Raw genomic sequence first — 23,655 nt, 5'->3', positions numbered from 1 at the left:
GCCCCCACTTGACATAGATGTGCAATGGACACAACCAATCCAATGTCCACAGAGAAAATGTGGAATGGGTGTGGGAAGGGTAGCCATGGTGGCTGCTGGGTTTGGGGAATGGGAGGAAGAGATGAGATGTGGAGGCGTTTTCGGGACGTGGAGCTGTCCTGGGTGGTGCTTCACGGACAATTACAGGACATTGTAGATCCCCCCAGGGCCCACTGGATGGAACGTGGGAGAGTGTGGGCTATGATGTGGACCATTGACTATGGGGTGCAGTGATGCTCAGAGATGTACTTACCAGGTGCAATGGATGTGTCACGATGATGGGAGAGAGTGTTGCTGTGGGGGGAGTGGGGGGTGGGGAGGGTGGGGGCGGTGGGGTTGAATGGGACCTCATATTTTTTTAATGTAATTTTAAAAAATAAATAAATAATTTTAAAAAAAGTGTAAGTAATTGCCAAAAAAAAAACAAAAAACAAAAGCAAAAAACAATTGGAGATTAAAGACTTTATCACTTTTAATGCCATAGTTCCATAAAAATCATTTATAAAGCTGCATATTCAGGGAATAAAAAATTTCTAAGTCTAGGCCTCAGAGTAATAGTTTAAAAATGGATCATTGTTGGGGCATCTATGTTCGCATTACAAGACGCAAAGTCCCTGGAACATGGCCTGAAAAGGTATGACTTCAGCTACTGAACTTACTTCTCCACTAATACAGTTTGCTGGCCTATTTAGGAAGTGATTTTTGTGGTGTGACAAAGGTTAGCTGCCCTGGAACATTATGTCACATGAGCTCTCAGAGGATCTCACAGCCACGAGAAAGGCACGGACTGCATATTTACTCTATTTATAACCAGTTTGCTAGCAACGACAATGACAAGCAATTGATGATCAGATGCAAGGATTAGCTTTTCTTTAAACCTGCGGATATTATAAAAGATGAAGTTTGCACGTAGCACCAGGCCAGGTGCAGAGCGGAGGCCCAGGGAGCATCGACCTAGTAATACTAACTGAGGTTACTGAGTTCCTACCACGCGTCAGGCTCGGTTCTAAGCACTACATGGGTTAACTAATTTATCCACATCTCTACTGATTATTACAGATGAGGAAACTGAGGCCAGAATAAGTGAAGCTTGTCCAAGGTCACCAGAATCCAAATCCTGGAGGCCTAGTTGCAAAATCTGTACGTTGCTGTTGAATAAATTGAAATAATGAAAAAAAAAATTGCAAAATCACCAAGTGAACTCAGTAGAGCATACACTTGAAAAGCTTTCAGTTTTCTCCACTCAGTCCTTATTGTGCTAGGTTGAACTTACCATCCCTACCCTTTATTTTTTTTTAATGTATTTTATTTATTTCTCTCCCCTTCCCCCTCTCCTCCCTCCTCCCGCCATTGTCTGCTCTCTGTGTCCATTTGCTGTGTGTTCTTCAGCGTCCACTTGCATTGTCAGGTGGCATCGGGAATCTGTGTCTCTTTTTGTTGCGTCATCTTGCTGCATCAGCTCTCCATGTGTGCGGCACCACTCCTGGGCAGGCTGCACTTTTTTTTTTTTTTTTTTTTAAAGATTTATTTATTTATTTAATTCCCCCCCCCTCCCCTGGTTGTCTGTTCTTGGTGTCTATTTGCTGCGTCTTGTTTCTTTGTCCGCTTCTGTTGTCGTCAGCGGCACGGGAAGTGTGGGTGGCGCCATTCCTGGGCAGGCTGCTCTTTCTTTTCACGCTGGGCGGCTTTCCTCACGGGCGCACTCCTTGTGCGTGGGGCTTCCCCACGCGGGGGACACCCTTGCGTGGCACGGCACTCCTTGCGCACATCAGCGCTGCACATGGCCAGCTCCACACGGGTCAAGGAGGCCCGGGGTTTGAACCGTGGACCTCCCATGTGGTAGACGGACGCCCTAACCACTGGGCCAAAGTCCGTTTCCCTGCACTTTTTTTATGTGGGGCGACTCTCCTTGCATGGCACAGCACTCCTTGCGCACAGCAGCACTGCACATGGGCCAGCTTACCACACAGGTCAGGAGGCCCTGGATATAGAACCCTGGACCTTCCATATGGTAGACAGATGCTCTATCAGTTGAGCAACATCCACTTCTGCGTCCCTACCCTTAACAGCAACTTGGGCAGACTCTTTAACTTTCTGATTATGTTCAGTTATTAGGACAAAGTTCCTTCCTATTTGGGTAAAATATACAAGCTCTTCTGCAGCTTGATGTCTACCTGCTGCTCTTGCTTTATGTGATTGTGACCATGTTTTGTGGCATTGAATCCCTAGAACCTGGGGTCCATGGACATCAGGGGTCCATGAACTTGGTTGGGAAATAAAGCACACAATTTCACTAATCTCTAATGAAATGTAGCATTTCTTTCAGTTGTTTCTATAGGCAACAAGCCACTGTAGTATTAGCAGTTATCTGTGACTTTGTCACCAATAGAAAAAAAAACAATATGACCATATGATATTGCAATCATTTCAGATAGTATGAAATATCATTTATGCTCATCACTACTTTAAAATGATGGCTCTAATCTTTTAGATTAGATCTTATTAATCTAATAATTATTATTAGATCTTATTATTTACTGTATAAAGAAGTACTTATAATACTACAGCATAAATTTGTTTTTTATATTTTGAGAATTACATTCAGTGAAGTTTCCTTGATAATATTTTTTACTATATTTTGTGCATTTTAAAAATAAATATTTTTCTGAGAAAGATTCCATAGGTTTCTTGACTGGACTGCCGAAGGTGCCTGTAGCACCCAAAGCAAACAAACAAGCAAGGAAGACTTCTAGGATGGAGGGATTCGAAGCAGGCAGAAGGCATGGTCTGCCCTTTGCCTCTTTCTCCTTCCTCCTTCTTCTGGACCTGGCTCTTCCAGATTGCTTTGCAATCTCCGGCAGATTGCAGGAGAGCAGGGCAAATAGCCTTTCACTGCGCCGTGCCTGGAAACACTGTCCTCTGCACCTGCCCTGCTTCTTGCCCAGCCTGAGCCCTCTGGGCTCCACGTGCTGGCTCTCTTGCCAGGCCAATGTATGAGTTCTGGGGGAGGGTCCCCCTATTAGGCAGGTGCTCCGCACTGAAGACCCAACTCTGGCTTATCCTCTTTCTAACTCGGCTTCAGCTCTTGCTCGAAATGTACCTCTTGCAGTCTTTCAGGGCTGGTGTCCCTCCCTCTGAGGTGACCCTTTTAAAAGAGGTCTGAAAAGAGAACTTGAGCCCAGTTCCCTTCTTTCAGCCTCCAGGTGAACCCCTCACCTCCATGCCATAAAAGGCAGTGGCTGTGCTGGCTGGCCAGTTGCTGTCCCCCCATATCTCCTCACTCCCCTCCACCCCATTTTTCCTTCCTTCTCTAGCTCTCTACTGCCCCAGCTCAGATGGGTGCTGGAAGCGTATGCCCCCAAAGTCTGGGTAGTTCCACTAGTGCTTTGGTTTGGGGGCAGGGGATGTGGCAAGCATCCTCTCCCCTTTGATGGGGAAATCCAGTGCCCATCTCCAGGCTGATGGCTCACACCTGCCTGTCCCGTTTGCCTCCTGGAGCAGGGTGGAGCTGTTTCAGCTGGCCAGGGACTCTGCCCCATCCTCACAGCGTGTGGTACTGGATACCTCTTTTTCTTCATTTCGGGGTTCTAGTTACTAATTTGGGCAGTGAGAAACTTCATGCTCACTCAACGTTCTGTTCCAGACATCAACTGACCACCTTGTTTCTGAAGCAATGTTTCTCCCCCCCACAAATTCGCACCTTTAGCTGAGGATTACAAGAACACCTACTCTCTGAAACAGGGCTACTCCCCTGATCCTTCCCATAGCGTGACCGAAATGCGGAAGCAGCTCTGAGAAAAACACAGGGCACTAAAGATGATTTTCTTTAAGAACCAAGAAAGGCTTCTTTGAAACCATCTAGCAAGAGTAAGACACATACAATGCAGCTGGCTTCTTTTAGTAATTAAAAAAATGTATTTGCTGTATGCATACCATTATGTAATATATTCACAAACTATGGTCAAAGAGTTCTTTTTGTATATTTGGAATAATTCTCCATCTAGTTGACTTCATATATTTGGATTAATTCTCTATTTCCTCAGTTGTTTTAAAACAAAAAATACATCATCTTGGATGTAGATCCTAATTAGTACAGAGTAATCTGCTTCAGGATAACCTTGTTATGCACTGAATAAAAAGGGACAGTACTGCTGCAATTCTGACCAATTCTTTCAGCTAAGATTGAACGTTGTAATAGGAGGACAGGGGTGCCATCTGCAGTTTGTCCTGGAAATTTCTCATAGATTGCCAAAGAAATGTACAGATTTGTAAACACATACTCTTTCACTGAAGTATCTGGCAAATGTTGCCTCAAAAACTGTCTCCAAAATGTTCTAATTTGCATCAGAAAAATAAATATCACTTAAGGCACAGTGACTAGGTAACTTTGGTGTGAAATTCTCCCCAAACTGCAAATCAGGGAGGGGGTGACGTGGGGGTGGGATGATGTGGGGAAAGGCTTCTGTTTGAAGCAAGCAAGGACTAAGTCCATAGTGAAATTTATAATAAAATATGCAAACCGAATTTTAAAAATCACCTGCAGCTCTACTTAAAACGGGAAAAACTAAAAAAAGCACTTCCTGATCTTGGTTGAATGATTCAATTTCACTCTGACTAAACCCGGCTCCCGGTTGCTCATGCAGTGGGAGAGCGGAGACCAGATGCTGTGTGCAATTCAGATGGAAAGCCTTGGAAATGTGCGCAGCTATTTCGGGTGAGTAAAACGATGGCTCGCTGAATAGTAATCCACAGTCCACGCACGAGCTCAGGAAGTACAAATAGGGCGTTAATCAGAGAAAACACTCCCCACGCAGAGGCTGTGGGAAAATGATTCAGAGCTGCTAGAACCAACCTCTTCCCCAAATCCTGCGAGGTGGTGAGGGGAGGAGAAGGAAAAGGGCGCTGCGCCCCCTCCCGCAGGTGGGCGGAGGGGCTGGGGCGAGCTGCGCGTGGGATGTAGCGAACCGAGCAACGAAAATACTGTGCCACGCTGACAGCAGGAAGAGCGCGCGTGTCAGGGTGACGCTGTCCTTGTGCCCCCTCCCCACCGCCCACCCCCCATCTGCTGCCTGTCAGATTGCGCCTCAGCCGAATTCCTGGACGCCTTGTTACCTGGACACAAGGCTGGTGCCACCCTTGCCTGAGGGTGTAAAGCCAACTCATCTACAAAACTTCACAAGGAAGTTCCAAGTTTCCCTATTCCTGGCCTACATATGTAACTTTCAAAGCAAATTTTGAGGTGATGATTGTCTGAGGACAAGGGAGTGACCTTGAATGTTGTCTGATTTTTGACACAGGGGAGCAAAGCCTGGGAGGGCCCAGGGGAAGGCTATATATAGCAGGAGTTACCAGGAAAGCATTGCGCTTGGTGAATCCATGAGATTGCAGATGGAAAAGGTGGCCTTTCCTCTCCATTGCACCCATGACAGCCCTCACTCCTCCCATGTGCCTAAGGCCAGATTCCAGTCCTGTAAAGGTAAAGGAGAACCTGGAGAGGTGATACACCCCAAAGAAAAAAGTTACCGAATCAGAATCATTTCAAAAATTGTTCTGAAGAAGAAGTAGGTTGGTGGTGGGTGACCTGAAGATTAATGCCAAGGTTCTCAATAGAACAATGTGCTATTTTCTATGTCATTTCAGAGCTTGTAGGGGCCTTTACCATATTTACACTATATCTGGACAATTGAGGGTAGACACAAGAACTGGTTTTCTGAAATGTATCCAATAGGCTCGTGAAAATAGTATTCTCTTGGTGTCTTTAAAATGCATTCTCACTTCTCCAGTGTAATTCAGGTGTGATCTGGAAGTGGAGAAGAGGGAGGTTGAGGTCCCAAAGGTCACTCCAAGCTCATTATCCATCAGTGCCTTAAATTATTAAATATTTTCTATACCTGTATCTTACTTATGTAAATGTGACTCCTGTAAGGGCAGATAGGTTCACTTTGTCTCCTCCCAAGAGTCAGGGCATCCCTAGGCATTGTGAAATAAGGGATGCTAAGTATATGTTAGAAGTGTTGATTACCTCTATATTATGTGTATTTTTCTTTTACCAAAGTTACAGGGACACATAACGGAGTTAAACAAGAATAACTAAAATGATAAAAGGATAAGGATAAGGAACTATTTATAAAAATACTGAAAATATCTCTTAAATCTGAAATAGCCAAGGCTGAAGAGGACATGAATTATGAAAAGAACGATCTTAACAAAATCTCCAATACTTTAAAGTGACCCTAGGGGCACCTCCTAATTTTGCAGAGATTGGTCTTAAGTCCAATAAAACGAAATGCTTTGCATTGTGGGAATTAAGTTTCAGGAATGTTTATCACTAAAAGAGAAAGGAGGCTAAACATAAATGTATTCTTAAAATTATTTAGACAAATGTGTGATAGGAAGATGCATAAAGGGGGAGGAAAATAGTTCATTGGTATGATAAACTCTTCCAAGGCAGGGGCTATTTGATTCAACATCGCATACCTGGGTGTCACACATTCCTGGATGAAGGAAGAACCACTGTGTGCACCTGCTCATGTGCATCTCTCATTTATTCTGGGCAATACTCATAGCAAGGTAATTTTGTTCAATCCCATTTGTTATATTACCCTCACCACACCCCCATCTATTGCATAATTACATTTTCAATTCTAACCTAATTTTACATACCTAATACGTTACAGATTTCTTCCATAATGATTTTTTTATGGAACAAAAAGGCTGGATATACATTATTCATCTTTTGTTTATTCTGTACCTAACCTGAACCTGGAAATGGTAAGAAAAGTACATGAATGATGAGAAAATGGACAGATTGGTGGAAGGAAAGAATGGGTGAATGCAAGAGAACAATATTTCCTATAAATATTTCCTATAATAAATTCAAGTCTGTGATTCTGGTTTGGACGAATTGCAAAATAAAAATATCCTAAGTTATACACATCACAAGAAGGTTATGTAACTTGCCCAAGGTCATAAGTTTGGAAGTGGAAGCATCAGAATTCTAACTCAAATCTCTCTAGTCCCATGACAACAACAGAATGATCCTTGTGATCAGACACAGACTGTAAAGATGAATGGACCAAGCACCAGAGGCCTGACCTTTTGAGAGTTCTTATGTGAAAATGATGACTCCGAAATTAGCACAAACCTCCGTATACTATTTAAAGTAGTTAGTGGTAATGAAAAAGTACATGGAAAGAACCAACACACATCTATTAAAATAAAGTTATTACATATTGGTTAACTAAATCAGTGAATAACAATGGATTTAACCATTAGAAATGAGAATTGGAAAGAGATTTTTAAAACCAGCAAAGTTGAACTATTTCTTTCACTTCTACTCATTACCATGATACCTACAACCACCAAAATTAACTAATATTCATTATGCTTCAAGACTGCTATTGTGTTTTCAGTTTGGGTAAGATTGAGTCCATACAGTCTATCTTGTCTCTCCCATTGAATGCATGGAGCAGCTCTTAGAAGACTCTGAAAAGTAAATAGGAGCAGATCAGGGAAGAAGACCAGAATTGGATTTTACCACCAAACCTTTGATGAGTTTACCATATTTTGTTTGGCTTTGATCTTTTTGCTATTTGGTCCCAGATATAGTTGTGGTCATGGCAGGAAGTGCACAGCAGAGCAAAGTAACCTAAGGACTGGTTTTCTGGACGAAGGATCAAGAAGGAGGACCTCAAGAAACAGGAAAGTAATGGAAAGATGATGAAGAGGACAGAGTTCAGGAAGGTGACCCCATAAAGTTGTTTAAGATCTCCTGAGCTCACTTCTGAGCTGTGAACACATGGGACTGATTCTAAACAGCATTCCAAAGACTTCTGAAAGCAAACCACACTGCACATGTCCCAGACAGGTCACTGGGTTGTGCACATGCATGACCAATCCAAATAGCACTGCAAAATCTTTAAAAACTGATCTGACATTGATTGGAAACAAAGATACCGAAGGTGGGTTGGAACTGCAGCCTGGAACCTAATCAGATCAATGGCCTACTGAGAATCAAAAATATCACCATTTCCATAGGAGAAAGATATAAATTACAAGTTCAAGAAGCCCAGAAAACCCAATACACACCCAGATATGGTGTAATAATCTGAAAACTAAGACAATGAAAAATCTTGAAAGCAGTCAGAGAATGACACATATCTTAAAGAGGAACAATTACATGAATAACTGTGCATTTAGTATCAGAAACTATGGAAGCCAAAAGAAGGTAGACATTTTTTAATTGCTGGGGGAAAAAAAAAAAAAGAATGCTAAGTCTGGAGAGAAGAGGTAGATGGGGAGACACTCTATTAGAAAAGTGAAATAAAGACTTCCTCCGACAAAATAAAACTAACAGAATCTGTTGCCAGCAGTTCTTTTCTTAAAGAATTGTTAAAGGAAGTTCTTCATATACAAGGAACTGATACAAGAAGAAATCTTGAAACATCTGGAATAAAGGAAGAAAAATAGAAATGAGAAATATCAAGGTAAATATAATAGACTATTTTTCTCCTCTTGAATTAAAAAAAAAGTCACTACAATAAAAAAATACAAAAGTTATAATCAAATACCAAAAACATTTAAGTATCTCAAATGAAGGCAGGAAAAGAGAAATGAAAAAAAGACAGAGGTAGAAAATAGAAAACAAGTAATAAAAAACTAGACCTAAATCCAAACATTTCAGTAGTTACATTGAAAAGAAAGATACAGTGGCTATATTAAAATAGGCAAAGAAGTTGTCAGAACAACAAAACAAAAAATTGACCTGAAATAAGAGGTACATAGCATAATAATAGAACAGTCAACTCTCCAGGAAGACATAACAGTATTAAGTGTGTAGACACCTAATAAGAGAGTTTAAAAGTACTTAAAGCAAAAACTGTCTGAACTGAGAGAAGAAATAAACAAATCCACAGTTACAGTTTGAAACTTCAATACTCCTGTCTCAGTAATCTATGGAACTAATAGACAAAAAATTAACAAATACATAAAAGAACTGAACAACACCATCCACGAACTATATCTAATTGATATTGATGGAACAATCTACTCAAACCTAATATAATACACATATTTTCAATTTTCCATGGAACATTCACCAAGGAAGGTCATATCCTGGGTTGTAAAACAAACTTCAGCAACTGTAAGATAACTGAAACCATACAAAGTATGTTATATGATTATAATGGAATTAAAACAAAAACCAGTAACAGAAAAATAAGAAAATCACCAAAAACTTGGAATTTAAACAACATACTTCTAAATGTGCCATGGATGAAAGGAAGTCTCAAGGAAAGTTAGAAAATATTTTGACTAGAAAGAAAATGAAAATAAAACATTAAAATTTGTGGGATGCAGGTAAAGCAGTGTTTAGAGGGAAATTTATAGCATTAAGTACTTATATTCAGACAGAATAAAAGCCTCAAATCAATAATCTAAGATTCCAACTTGAGTACCTGGGAAAGTATAGCAAAATAAACTCTAAGTAAGAACATGAAAGGAAATAATAAAGATATGAGCAAAAATCAATAAATTGAAGCAGAAAATCAACAGAGAAAATCAATGAAACCAAAAGATGGTTCTTAAACTTCTAGCAAGCTTAACAAAGGAAAAAAGAGAAGACATGATGATCAGGAATGAAATTAAGGATATCACTACAAACCCGTCAGACAGCAAAAGGATAATAAACACCATGAACAACTCCACACACATAAACTGGATGACAGAATTCTTCAAAAGGAACAAACTATCAAGTTCATCCAAGATGAAATGAATAATCTGAATAGAAGAGGAGGAAGCATTTATCAACTCATTTTTGGAGACCTGCATATGATAAAAAAAGCCAGGGGGAAAAAAAAAAACAGTAAAAGAAAACTAATGACCAACATCCCTCATTAACACAAACATGAAAATTCTCAATAAAACATTAGCAAATTGAATCCAGCAATATATAAAAAGAATAATACACCATAGCCAAGTAGGATTTATCCTGGGAATGTAAAACTGGTCCATTTGTTATCCACCATGTTAGCAGCCTTTAAAAGAAAATACATATAATCATATTAGTTGTTGCAAAAAATATATTTGACAAGATTCAACAGCCATTAGTGATAAAAACTCTCAGGGATAAAGGCATCTATAAAAAGCCTATAGGGAAGTGGATTTGGCTCGACTGATAGAGCATCCGCCTACCACATAGGAGGTCCAGGGTTCAAAACCAGGGCCTCCTGACCCATGTAGCGAGATGGCTCATGCACAGTGCTGATGTATGCAAGGAGTGCCATGCCACACAGGGGTGTCCTTGTGTAGGGGAGCCCCACATGCAAAAAGTGCATCCCTCAAGGAGAGCTGCCCCATGTGAAAAAAGTGCAGCCTGCCCAGGAGTGGTGCTACACACACGGAGAGCTGACACAGCAAGATGACTCAACAAAAAGAGACACAGATTCCAAGTGCCGCTGAAACAAGAATGTAAGCGGACAAAAAAGAACACACAGCAAATGGACAGAGAGAGCAGACAACTGGGGGGGGGGGAGGGAAGAGAAAGAAATAACCTATAGCTAACATCATACTTAATGGTGAAAAACTACATGACTTCTCCCTAAGATCAAGAAGAAGACTGTCCATGTTCTCTAGTCCTATTCATTGTACAGAAACTCCTCTTTTCTTTTTTTCTTATTTTTTAAAGGAGGTACCAGGGATTGAACCCAGGACTGTGTACCTGCAAAGCAGGTGCTCAACCACTGAGCTAAAAAGGGGCATGAATCATTTCATGAATCACAAAATGAAAGAAATAGAACCATCCTTATTCAAAGACAAAATGATTATCTATGTAAAAAATTTTAAGGAAGCAACAGGAAAAAAAACAACACACAACCCAAAACTCCTAAAACTCTGAAGTGAATTTAGTAAGGTCACCAAATCCAAGGTCAAAACACAAACATCAACTGTATTTCTATAGATTAACTATGTACAATTAGAAATAAAAATTTTAAAAATAATACCATTAATAATGACTCAAAATATGAGAAGTACTCTGATATAAATCTAGCAAAACATACAAAATCTGTGTGCTGGAAACTATAACAATGATGATGAAAAAAAATCAAAGTAGACCTAAATAAATGGAAAGATATACCATGCCCATGGAATGGAAGACTCAATATAGTAAAGATGTCAGTTCTCTCCAGGTTAACCTATGGTTTTTGTGCAATTCCAATTGAAATCCCAGCAGGATTTTTTTGTAGATTTAGACCAGCTGACTAAAAAATTTACATGGAAAGCAAAGGAACTAGAATGACTAAAACCATTTTGGAAAAGAACAAAGTAGGACCCACACTAACTTATTTTAAGGCTTATTTTAAAGTTACATTAATCAAGACAGTATTGGTATTGGTGAAAAGGATAGTCACATAGATCAATGGAACATGAGAGAGAGTACAAAAATAGACCCAGGGAATGCTGGGAAGATGGCATCAGATTAGGTAGTCAGGGCTCAATTCTCTTAAAAAAAAGCCGGGGAAGGGCAGAAGCTTTCTAAAGAAGGTGTTTTGGGGTATCGGCAGACCAAGAGACTGCCGTGCACATCATCCAGGAGAGAGTTGGGACAGAGTGACAAAGTGGCCAAACCATGAGTTACTCACCCCCATGGCCAGCAAGTGTACCCACTCCCAATCCCTGAGGCAAACAGCCTAGGAAAATCCTGTGGCTGATGGTGGTCAACTGTGAGGGGAATGGATGTCTTCCTCCCTGGAAAAAGGGAGGGTGCGGCAGAGGGCTGAGTGTGGTTTCTCTTCAGCAAATTTAAACAACAGGGCCCCACTTTGAATCACGGCTCTAACCAGACCAGAAACACCAAACAATGGAGGTCGAGTCACTTCTGTGGAGAGGCTTGCCAAGGAGCGCCATCTGCAGGTCAGCCAGGAACGTGAAGGAAAGGCTTTTGGAGTCTTTCATGTCTCTGTCCCCAGGCCCTCTTAAATCTGGTCTATGCCCATTAGTGGGTCCTTGGCCCTGTTCTGATAAGTTAAATAGGATGATTTTAAAGACTTAGAATTAGTTGAACCAAAAATCAAAGAAGAGCTGTGAAACAAACTACTGAGCAAGAGAAAGAAATTAATCATCAGAGTAAATTCACCAACATACTCAGATACCTAGACATCAGCAAAAAATTATAAGCTGTACTAAAAGGCAGGAAGATATGGTCCAGCCAAGGAACAAATTAAAAATCCTCATGAGACACAGGATTTAAAACAACTACTCACTGATGTTCACAGAAATCTAAATCAATCAAAGGACTTAAAGGAAAATATGGCTAAAGAGATAAAAGATATTAGAAGATACTAGGTGAGCATAATTATGGGGGGAGGAGTGGGGTGAGGGGGTGGCAGGTATATGGGGATCTCATATTTTTTTAATGTAATATTAAAAAAATAAAGACAAAAAAGTTAGATGAAAAAATATATGATTCTATTTATATAAAATGTAAATATAAATAAATTTATAAAGATAGAAAAAATTGAAAAAGATAAAAATAAAGGAAGAAAGGAAAATTTTAAAAAATTTTTTTAAATTAAAAAAAAGAATTTGAGGGAAGTGGGCTTGGCCCAATGGATAGGGCGTCTGCCTACCACCTGGGAGGTCCACGGTTCAAACCCCGGGCCTCCTTGACCCATGTGGAGCTGGCCCATGTGCAGTGCTGATGCACGCAAGGAGTGCCATGCCATGTAGGGATGACCCCGTGTAGGGGAGCCCCATGCATAAGAAGTGTGCCCCGTAAGGAGAGCCGCCCAGCGCAAATGAAAGTGCAGCCTGTCCAAGAATGGCGCTGCACATACGGAGAGCTGACACAACAAGATGATGCAACAAAAAGAAACACAGGTTCCCAGTGCCACTGATCAGGATAGAAGTGGGCACAGAAGAACACACAGTGAATGGACACAGAGAGCAGACAACTGGGGGGGGGGGGAGGGATTAAAAATATATATATAAATCTTTAAAAAAAGAATTTGAAAGCTTACAAAGAAAAGTAAGAACTCTTATGGAAATAAAAGACACAAAAGATGAGATTAAAAATAATCAAGGCTTATAAGAGCAGATCTGAAATGGCAGAGAAATGAGTAAGTGAATTCAAGGACAAAGCATCTGAACTTGAAATGACAGAACAGAAGAAAAGGATGAAAAAATTGAATAGGTTCTCAGGGAATTGAATGACAGTGCAGAATTTCTAGACATGTGTTATGGGTATCCCAGAAAGAGAAGAGAAATAGTTAGGAATAAACATGACCAAATACATAAAGGACCTGTATTCAGAAAATTATAAAACATTGCTAAAAGAAACCAAAGAAGGCCTAAATAAATGGAAAGATATTCCATATTCACGGATCGGAAGACTAAAGATTGTTACGATGCCAATTCTACCCAAACTGACTTACAGATTCAACTCAATTCCAATAAAAATTCCAACAGCTTTTTTTTGCAGAAATGAAAAAGCCAATTATCAAATTTATTTGGAAGTGTAAGAGGCCTGAATAGCCAAAAATATCTTTAAAAAGAAGAACGAAGATGGAGGACTTTCACTTTCTGGCTTTAAAGCATATTACTTAGCTAAGTAGTAAAAACAGCATCATATTGGCATAAACATAGACATATTGATCAATGGAATTGAATTTAGAGTTCAGAGATAGGCACTCACATCTGTGTTCAAGTGATTTTTGACAAGGCTGTTAAATCCACCTAGCTGGGTCAGAACAGTGTATTAAACAAATGGTGCTGAGAGAAATGGATATCCATATCCAAAAGAAAGAGGACCCCTATCACACACCTTAAATAAAAATTAACTTAAAATGGATTAAAAAAAAACTAAATATAAAAGCCAGAACCATAAAACTCCTAGAAGAAAATGTAGGGGAGCATCCTCAAGATCTTGTGGTAGGTGGTAGTTTCTTAAAGTTTATGTCCAAAACACAAACAACAAAATAAAAAAATAAATGGGATCTACTCAAAATTAAAACCTTTTGTGCTTCAAAGAACTTTGTCAAGAAGATGAAAAGGCAGCCTATTCAATAGGAGAAAAGTTTTGGAAACCATCTATCTGATAAGGGTTTGATTTCTATGTCACATAAAGATCAAAAGAGATCATACAACTAAAGGATAAAAAGACAAGCAACCCAATTTAAAAATGGGCAAACGACTTGAATAGACATTTCTCCAAAGAGGAAATACAAATGTCCAAAAAGCACATGAAAAGATGTTCAATAACACTCGTTATTAGGGAAATGCAGATCAAAACGTCAATGAGATATTTCATAACTTAAAGAACCGCTATTACTAAAAAAAGAAAAAACAGAAAATTACAACTGTGGGAGAGGATGTGGAAAAGTAGGAACACTCCTTCAATGTCAGTAGGAATATAGAAAGGTCAGCCTCTTTGGAAGACAGTTTGACGTTTCCTCAGGAAGCTAAATACAGAATTGCTGTATGATCCAGCAATCCCACTACTAGGAATATATTCAGAAGAACTGAAAGCAGGGATGCGAATAGACATTTGCACACCAGTGTACATAGCAGCATTATTCACAGTTACTAAATGATGGAAACAAGTGTCCATCAACTGATGAATGGATAAACAAAAGATGGCATATGCAAACAACAGAATGCTATTAAACTGGAAGAAGAAATTACATTGGGATGCATGTGACAACATGGATGAACCTTGAGGACATTATGTTGAGTGAAATAAGCCAGGCACAAAAGGACAAATATTGTATGGTCTCACCAATATGAATTAAATACAATGAGTAAATTAATGGAATTAAACTCGAGTATTACTAGGAAATAGAATACAATTTAAGTCACTATTACAATATGTTAAGAATATGGTGATACATGGAAAAAATAAAATTAATATATAGACCTATAGTTCATAGCAATATTTTAATATTTTGGCATCAATGGCAAAGAAGGTATTATATCAATGCTAAGGGTCAGCAATAGGAGGGTAAAATGCAGATGCGGGAAGCAGATTTGGCTCAACTGATAGAGTGTCCGCCTACCATATGGGAGTTCCAGGGTTCAAACTCAGGGCCTCCTGACCCGTGTGGTGAGCTGGCCCATGAGCAGTGCTGATGCATTCAAGGAGTGCCGTGCCACACAGGGGTGTCCCCCATGTAGGGGAGCCCCACACACAAGAAGTGTGCCCTGTAAGGAGAGCCACCCCTTGCGGAAAAAAAAGCATAGCCTGCCCAGGAGTGGCACTGCACACACAGAGAGCTGACGCAGCAAGATGACACAACAAAAAGAGACACAAATTCCCAGTGCCACTGATAAGGATAGACGACAAAAAGAGACACAGATTCCCAGTGCCACTGATAAGGATAGAAGAACACACAGCAAATGGACACAGAGAGCAGACAAATGGTGGAGGAGGGGCAGAAAGAAATAAAAAATAAATCTTAAAAAAAATTCATATGGGATTTTCCTATTGGAGCAATGAAAACATTCTAAAATTTACCGAGGTCATGACTTCACAACTCTGTGATGACACTGAGTCGACACTTTGAGTGGATTATACTAGTCATGGGACCGTACAGCACAGTGAACTCCATGGTGGATGATGGACTAGGGTTAATAGTAGAAATACGAGAAGATTCTCTCATGATGTATAACAAATACACAATACTAATACATGGTGTTGTTAATAATGGGGTGGTTTATGGGAAAATACACCAAATGTAAGCTGTGGACTATAGTTAGTAGTAATGTTTTGATGATGTTCTTTCATGATTTCTTTTATTTATTTATTCCTTCCCACCATCCCCCCCGCCACCCCCCGTTGTCTGCTCTCTGTGTCCATTCACTGTGTGTTCTTCTGTGACCGCGTCTATCCTTATCAGCGGCACCGGGAATCTGTGGTTCTTTTTGTTGTGTCATCTTGTTGTGTCAGCTCTCCGTGTGTGTGGTGCCATTCTTGGGCAGGCTGCACTTTCTTTTGCACTGGGTGGCTCTCCTTATGGGGCACACTCCTTGCGTGTGGGCTCCCCTATGCGGGGGACATCCCTGCGTGGCACGGCACTCCTTGTGCACATCAGCACTGCGCGTGGGCCAGCTCCACATGGGTCAAGGAGGCCCGGGGTTTGAACCGCAGACCTCCCATGTGGTAGGCAGACACCCTATCCATTGGGCCAAGTCCACTTCCCCTTTCATCATTTCTAACAAATGTTCGACAATGCAAGGTGTTGGTGGAGGGGAATCCTGCGTACTATGCATGATTGTTTTGTAAACTCACAACTACTTTAGTTTTTAAAAAAAATAGACCCAGAAAAATTATGGTCGATTAATTTTCATAAGGGGCAAAAGCAATTGAAAGGAGAAATGAAAGCCTGTTTTAATAAGATGTGTTTGAACGACTGGGTACACATATGTAAAATAATAAACATTAACCTAAGCCTCATACACCTCATTAAAAATTGAATACAAATGAATCACAAATCTAAATTTAGTATGGAAAACCACTAAACGTTTAGAGAAAATCTTAATGGCCTAAGGTTAATTAAAGATTTCTTAAATATGATACCAAAGCTCATATATAAAGGGAAAAATTCAATAAATTCTGTCATCAACTTTTAAAATTTTTCCTCTGTGAAAGACAATGTGATGATGAAAAAATAAGCCACTGACTTGGAAAAAAAATTTTGATATTTGCAAATCACATACCTGATAAAGAACTTATAACCAGAATATGGAAAGAATTTTCAAAATTCCCTGGCAAGGAAACAACCCAGTTTTAAAAATGAGCAAAGAAATGAACAGACGCTTCAACAAAGATATGGATGACAAGCGCATGAAAGATGTTCAACATCATTAACCATGAGGGAAATGCAAATTAAAATCATAATTAGACACCACTATGCACCAATTAGAACGACTAAAGTAAAACATACTGACAATACCGAATGCTAGCAAAGATACTCTGGGAGAGTTTGTCAGTTTAAGTTAAACATACACTTAACATATGACCCAGCAATTCTACTCCTGGGTATTCGCCCTAAAGAAATGAGAACTTGTGTTCATACAAAACCTGAACATGGATGTTTATTCTCTATTCATAATCAACAAAAACTTGGGAAAAAACACAGGTCCTTTAAGAGATGTATAGATAAACAGTAGTATACCTATAAAATGTAATCCTACTCAGCAGTAAAAAGGAATCATCTCTTGACATCTGCAAAATCTTGGATCAATGTTATGCTTACTGAATGAAAGTCTCAAAAGTTATATATCGTATGATTCCTATTCTTAAGACAGTCTCGAAAAGACAAAACTATAATGATGGAGAAAAGCTCCTTGACTGCCAGGGTTTAGGATGGGGTAAGTTATTCTATAAAAGAATAGCCAGAGAGAGATTTTGGGGTGATGCAACTGTTCAGTATTCTGATTTTGGTGATGGTTACAGGAACCTGTACATATATTACAATTCATGGAACTGTATATTAAAAAAGTTGATTCTATTGTATGTTAATTGAAAAAATAAAACTTAAACCAAAGCTGCTTTCAGAATAACAGATATAAAATGCACAGGATCTGCATGTTGGAATTCAAGGAATCCTATTATCTTCTTTGTGCTGTCTTCTTTATATATATCAAATTGTATTTAATAAATAATAATTTTTGATAAACCAGTTTTATACATAAAAACAAAATGCTCTAAAGTGGCTATCATGTGGATGTGTTTAATATGTCGCAGTGACTGCTGTGGAAACTAAGCCTAAAGATTTTAGTGTTCTTTTCTCCTGTCTTCTATATTAAGGAAGGCAGAAGAACCCTTTTGATCATTATTAAATGTGGGAAGGAGTTGACCAAAACTAGACCTTGACTGATATCTCCTGTGAACTGTGCTGATCTTGCTCATAAATTATCCTCTTTCATCCTCACTATAGCTCTATCAGGTAAGACAACAAGAACCAAAAGAGGAATGTTTCAATATTTAGAAATTTTCCTAGAGTACTCAGTTTCACACTCAGCCTCCATAAGCTATATTTTGATCAAATTTAAAATGAAGTTTAAATTACTAGGGAAAAAGCAAATCTGCCATCTATTTTCCTTGCCATGTCAAATAAGACTCAGAATCCAACCTTTTTTCCCTGTCTTATCTATTGCATAGCTATGATCTCATTTCTAACCAATGGACCAGTTTTTAAAGGTAGGGTAGGTATATTACTCATCTTGGACAAAACCAGTGCCTGGCAAAAGGTAAGTCCTCAGTATGTATGTATAATGAAGGAACGGGTGGCTAGATAGATGGATAACTAAAAGAAAGGAAGGAAGGAGGAAAGAAAGGAAGGAAGGAAGGAGAAAGGGAAAGAGGGAAGGAAGGGAGAGAGGGAGGGAGACAGACCAATTTTTTTTTCTGTTGGTACTAAAATTCCTGTAATTGCTCCCAGTCTATGACTCTTGTTTAGAAAAACTACAAAATAAAAATTATCTAAGGTATTATGCAAAGCTTACAAATTTATTAGAGACTTGTGCGGTAACTTTTTTTTTTTACTGCTTCTGGGACAATACTAGTAACAAATTAATAAAAGCTTAATTTTTATACAAATAGTTTTATTACAAATTTGAATTCTTAAGAAATACACATTTGAAGAAATTACATAAAAGGCCTTAGTAGTCTTTAAAAAGTTTTGGGTACTTTTAATGAAATGTCATTTCAGGCACAGTGGTCCAATTCTGCCCTCCTGCAATCCATCCCTTTCCTCGCTGAAGTCTGTGAACACAGCTCATGGAAAACCAAGCAAGTGGCCTGAATGTGCTTATGTGTACAACTACTGTTATTTTAATTCAACAGAGCTGGGTTTCTCACCAGACTGAAGAATGAAACACAGTAATAAATGAAGGCCTTTTAAGGTGGTGGTTTTTGAAGTCAAGTCATTCAGTTTGTGATTAGTGTTTAAAACCCTGAAAATATTTAATACAGAATAAAAACAATAAGCTCAAAGTACATGTTTCACTATCATAGACACCATTCTCATGAACCTGGGTTTTCTTTAGCAATACACAATTTTTTGGTTTGGAAGTGAACAACGAAAACTTCTATTTCACATTCGATACCCTAGTGTGTTAACAACCTATGTTAAAGGACAACACAATCTTTTAAAGGAAGAAAACTACATAAGCTTTATTTTAACAGTGGAAGTTAAACTGAAACTCGATTTGCCTAATTGCTGACTTCTATATAAATTACTAAAAAATATATATATTTAATTTCTGACGACTTTTGGACCATCTTTATTCCACAGGAAAGTTGTGATTTCTGCAAAAGCAGCTGCATAGTACCACACAGAGCAGAAAGACATAAATTTATATTTGGGGGTTGGAAGATATGGCTATTGAGTCTCTAATTCCATGTGGAGTTTCAAAACTGTCTTTACATTACTATTATTTGTACAGGAACAATATACAGACCGAGGGACCTGAATTTTGAAACAGCTAGACAGTGATAGTAACAAACATTTATACCTGGGGGAGAAAAATTAACCTATTATATTACAAGAATGAAAAATGGGGGGTCAAACAGTATCTAAGGCACTGCATACCTCCTAGCACCTTTTGGTTTTCTGATGGAGCTTTCACTTTACACATCAGTACATTGTATGATAGAATATATTTATATTTTATTTCATCAAAAGTGCCACTTGGTAAGTCAATATTTAAAGCTTATGGTTGTCTTTTTTCTCCTTCAGCAAGTAGAGGGCCAATAAAGCGGGGTGTGTTAGTTATGCGAATTCCTATAAGGCACTTTGCTATTTTCATATTGGACAGTGAGGTACACAGGATATATTTCTAGGGTTCACTGCTGTTGGAAAAAAAAGGAATAGCACCATATTGTGACATTAGCTGAGAGCTGGGCTTCATTATGTTCTTCTCATACAAACTTGGCAGCGGCTAACATGGGTGCGTAGTTCCCCTGCCTTCAAGGTTGACGGAGTAGGCTTCCTAAAACACAACAAGGAAATAAGCCATTGGTCATCAGAAATGCAGGGGGGCTCCTCACCCTTCCTACCCTTCTCAAATATTTCCAGCTATCAGATCAGCACTGACGCCTGTACTCAGGCCCCAACCTGCCTGGTGTTTTCCACACCTAACCTCTATAATATCTGGAGGGCTGCAAGTTACTGTCTGCACTCCCAGGCTGGGGCACCTGAGGTTAAAGGACTTGTTCACATCCACACAGCTGGCTAGGGCAGAGCTGAAGGCACCCACACCTGTTCAGCTCTGAAACCTGAACCATGTCTCGCTTTGCCACCCCTGCTCCCGATACTCTAATTTAACTTCTTGTTTTCTCTCTCCTCACCTACACTAAAAATTCTTCCAGGGTAAGAAGAAAATATCCACACATAAGTGTTTTTTAAATATTTGTTCAGTGATGTAATGAGTAACAAATCTGGAATAAATGAATAGATCTCAAAATACTTAAAGAGTTTTGAAGGATTTATAAGCAGGTGGCATGATATGAGGCCAAGGAAAGAGGAAGGCATTTTGTGTCCCACTGCTTCCCTGATTCTAGAAATTCTACTTATTTTTGACTGGTAGAAAAGTGAAATCTGAACTAAAATAGGTAAGTATCCAGATTCTATGAAAATTGAAGTACCCATATAATAAGATTACTTTGCCCTAAAATCAAGGCTGTTTATTTTACCTTTTTCTGTGTGTGTGTGTGTACAAATTCTAGTATCCTCAAAGTAAGGTATGGGATCTTATTTCAGTTGGTGGGAGCTTACCTAATTTCATTTAAGAAGACATTTTAGTTATTTGCAGGAATCCCCAACAGCTAAGAGATCAACAAAGGGTGCTCATTTCACTAGCTAATGGTTAAATTCTTTCAGTAGAGTTTATGTCAATTTTTCAGTAGCCTAAAAAGGCTTGCATAGCTATCAATAGCAGAGTGGTACATTTGTGATACTTAAAGAATTATAAATCGTGAATATATTACTCTACCTTTTGTGATTTAAGCTAGAAAGAAATAGGATCATAGCACACTGCTACATAATTCTCTCCAAAAAGATAAAGACAGAAAGGCTTATCTCCAGGGGTGAGAAACACTTATTTCTGGAATGAACAGTAAGTAATTGTTCAAGCTCCATCAGCCTCCTGCGTCTGCCCTGGTGGTAGCTATAGCTGGTACTAAATAAAGGATAGAGGATTCATTATGTGCTACTGTCCATTAGGGACTGGGCCAGGTTCCAAATTAACTCCAATAAGTTTATTGGCCACTTGGGACAGTTGCTTTAAAGGTAAAATTTTGGTTTTGGAAAAAAAAGAAAGATTTTCCCTGTCAATTTTAGTTGTGTTTGTACTAAATTAATTTTTATTTGCACAGCCCTACAAAAATCTTTTATTTCAGGAATCACACAACATGTACATTAAATTCAGCCTGAGAGCTTTGAAAATGAATTCTGCTCCCTTTCCATTTCTTGATTATTAAATATACAGTATTTTAAACATTTACTGGTAGAAGATATTTAATTGCTTTAAATTGAATTTTTGTGGATTCACCTGGATAAACATAAGATGACTTTCTCTCCCCACAAGAATTCAATAAGTGGAAGAATTAAACATATCACCAAAATTGCCTTAAAAATCATCTCAGTTATCTGCCCAGGCCCAAATCAAATACTCTTACTACAAGTAGAAGAAGCATTCATAATTATCAGAACTCTTTTGGAGACTTGTGCTCGAAGGCATTATGGATCATGGATGGTTGAAAATAAAAGCAACAAATGGTCCTACAAGAGAGGGTCGTTCCAACTTACTTGAACATCTCGCTTCTCTCTATGGTGGCAAGCCAAAAGCTGTAAGCATTTGCATAGTAATTACAAGTTCCACGGCCATGGCACTCGATGAATGGGGCACTTCTAAATTCTTCCAGGCAGGAACCGGGAGATGCGAGGGCTTGGCCAGAACCTTCGGCACCAGCACTGGTGTGCTGGAGAACAAACGGGAACAGTGAGTCAGAGAATTCCCTGCTCAAAGACCAGAGGATTGATTGCTCCTCAGGAAGGAGCCAGGGTGCTCCTCTCTGGAAAGTGGATGTGCCCCGGCCTTCCGTGGTTACTGGGTGACGCTCTCTGTGCCTAAACCTCGTGTGGTTACCTGGTGACTCTCTCTGTGCATAAACACCCCTCCAAGCACTTGGCCTTTCACAGACTTGGGACATAGTTTTACTTTGCATCACACCCAAATGCCAGCTAACAGCTCCTGCCAAAATAGTAGAGGGCCAGGCCAGCTTATTAGAATTGAAAGAAATGCTGTCCTTTTTATGTCTGTTTTTCTTGTTATGTTTTGTTTTTGCAACACAAATTTCTTCTAACCCAGGACATGAGCTACCTGATATTTCTTAGTTGTCATCTGAATACTTCATGTGTTAAAATCTGATTATTCTTCTTACATTCCCTAGCTACTCTTTCAACTGTGATGAAAGATTATTCCATTTTTCAAATAGATTTTGTCAGTAAGACAGTAGAGATGTGTGTGCTCTTTGCCTTGGAAATCCATCCCTGTTTGCAGAAACTATTGTGCCATCTGACCAGAGCAGCACACTACATGGGAATTGAGACTTCTGGTTGAGCAACTGCAATTAATATTGTAAGATGGTAAGATCTTACTGGTAAGAAAGTTATTATGTTCTCCAGAACATTGCTATGCTTATTAGCTCTTGATTTTGAGTCATTATGGGCAATCGACTTTTATATGACATTAGGATGAGGGATAAGGCTTTCCTGTGGTTCTCTACACCTTGGCTCAGTGAACCTTTCCTTCATACTGACACATATTCCATTTAGTATTTCTTGTGATTATGGAGTAAAAAACTCCAGTCTACTTTATAGTGAAAATTGTATGTTTTATAACATTGTTAGAGTCTCGATTTCTCAACATTGTATCTCCAACTTTTTGACTTTCTTGATAAAGAAGCCACAATGCAGCATTTAAACTTATCCATACAACTTGCTATTTTTCTTTGCAAATTCTTTGGACTTGTTTAAGAGTCTAATATAGTACAATCAACTCAGCAAATCATCTGATCAAACTTGAATACATATATGAGTATTTTAATTCCTGGCAGCTTTTTTCCTGGAAAAATTTTAACAGCAGAACAACATAGTTATGAGTCTACTTTCCCTGTTAATCAAATCATAGGGACTAATAATCATTGGGGATCAAACTGGCCACACTGTAGGTGTGAAGCTGCTGCCAGGTTTACGATGGTGGTACAGAAGACGTGTGCAGAGTCATTTACTGGAATTGACAAATGCCAGTAAAACCCTGATCTTACAAATTCAGGGCTTTTAATATATTTAATAGATACTTTAAGTTAAGACAATAAAAACTAAAAGTACAAAAAAATAAAATAGGATGCCACAATGGACATCCGAAATAGGTATTGGGTTTCCTGTTTTAATTAGCTTTTCAGTGGAAGGGAACATCTGGGAGAATCTAACATCTGGGATGGCTGGGTGACAGGAGAGCAATCTTCACCTCCTATAAAAGTCATAGGATACTCAGGATCCTGTGGATCAGGAAGACTCTCTCAAAGGGCTGTTGCCTTGCTGAGAGGAGACAGCC

General features: G+C 39.1%; 1 protein-coding gene across 1 annotated transcript in view; it reads right to left on the bottom strand.

Annotated features, from left to right (window-relative positions):
• Positions 1-18,622: 18,622 nt before the first annotated feature.
• The window catches only part of COL4A1 (collagen type IV alpha 1 chain), a 156,769-nt gene continuing 151,736 nt past the window's right edge, over positions 18,623-23,655 (bottom strand). The window contains exons 51-52 of the mRNA XM_004447022.5: positions 21,846-22,018; positions 18,623-20,028 (exon numbers count right to left, since the gene is read on the bottom strand). Coding sequence (XP_004447079.2) covers positions 19,947-20,028; positions 21,846-22,018 — 255 coding nt within the window. The 3' untranslated portion in view covers positions 18,623-19,946. The remainder of the gene's footprint in view (positions 20,029-21,845; positions 22,019-23,655) is intronic.

Source organism: Dasypus novemcinctus, chromosome 15 (genome assembly GCF_030445035.2).
Source record: "Dasypus novemcinctus isolate mDasNov1 chromosome 15, mDasNov1.1.hap2, whole genome shotgun sequence".
NCBI classification, from domain to species: domain Eukaryota; kingdom Metazoa; phylum Chordata; class Mammalia; order Cingulata; family Dasypodidae; genus Dasypus; species Dasypus novemcinctus.
The sequence above is the reverse complement of the archived record's forward strand: the minus strand, read 5'-3'. Positions and strand labels throughout refer to the sequence as shown.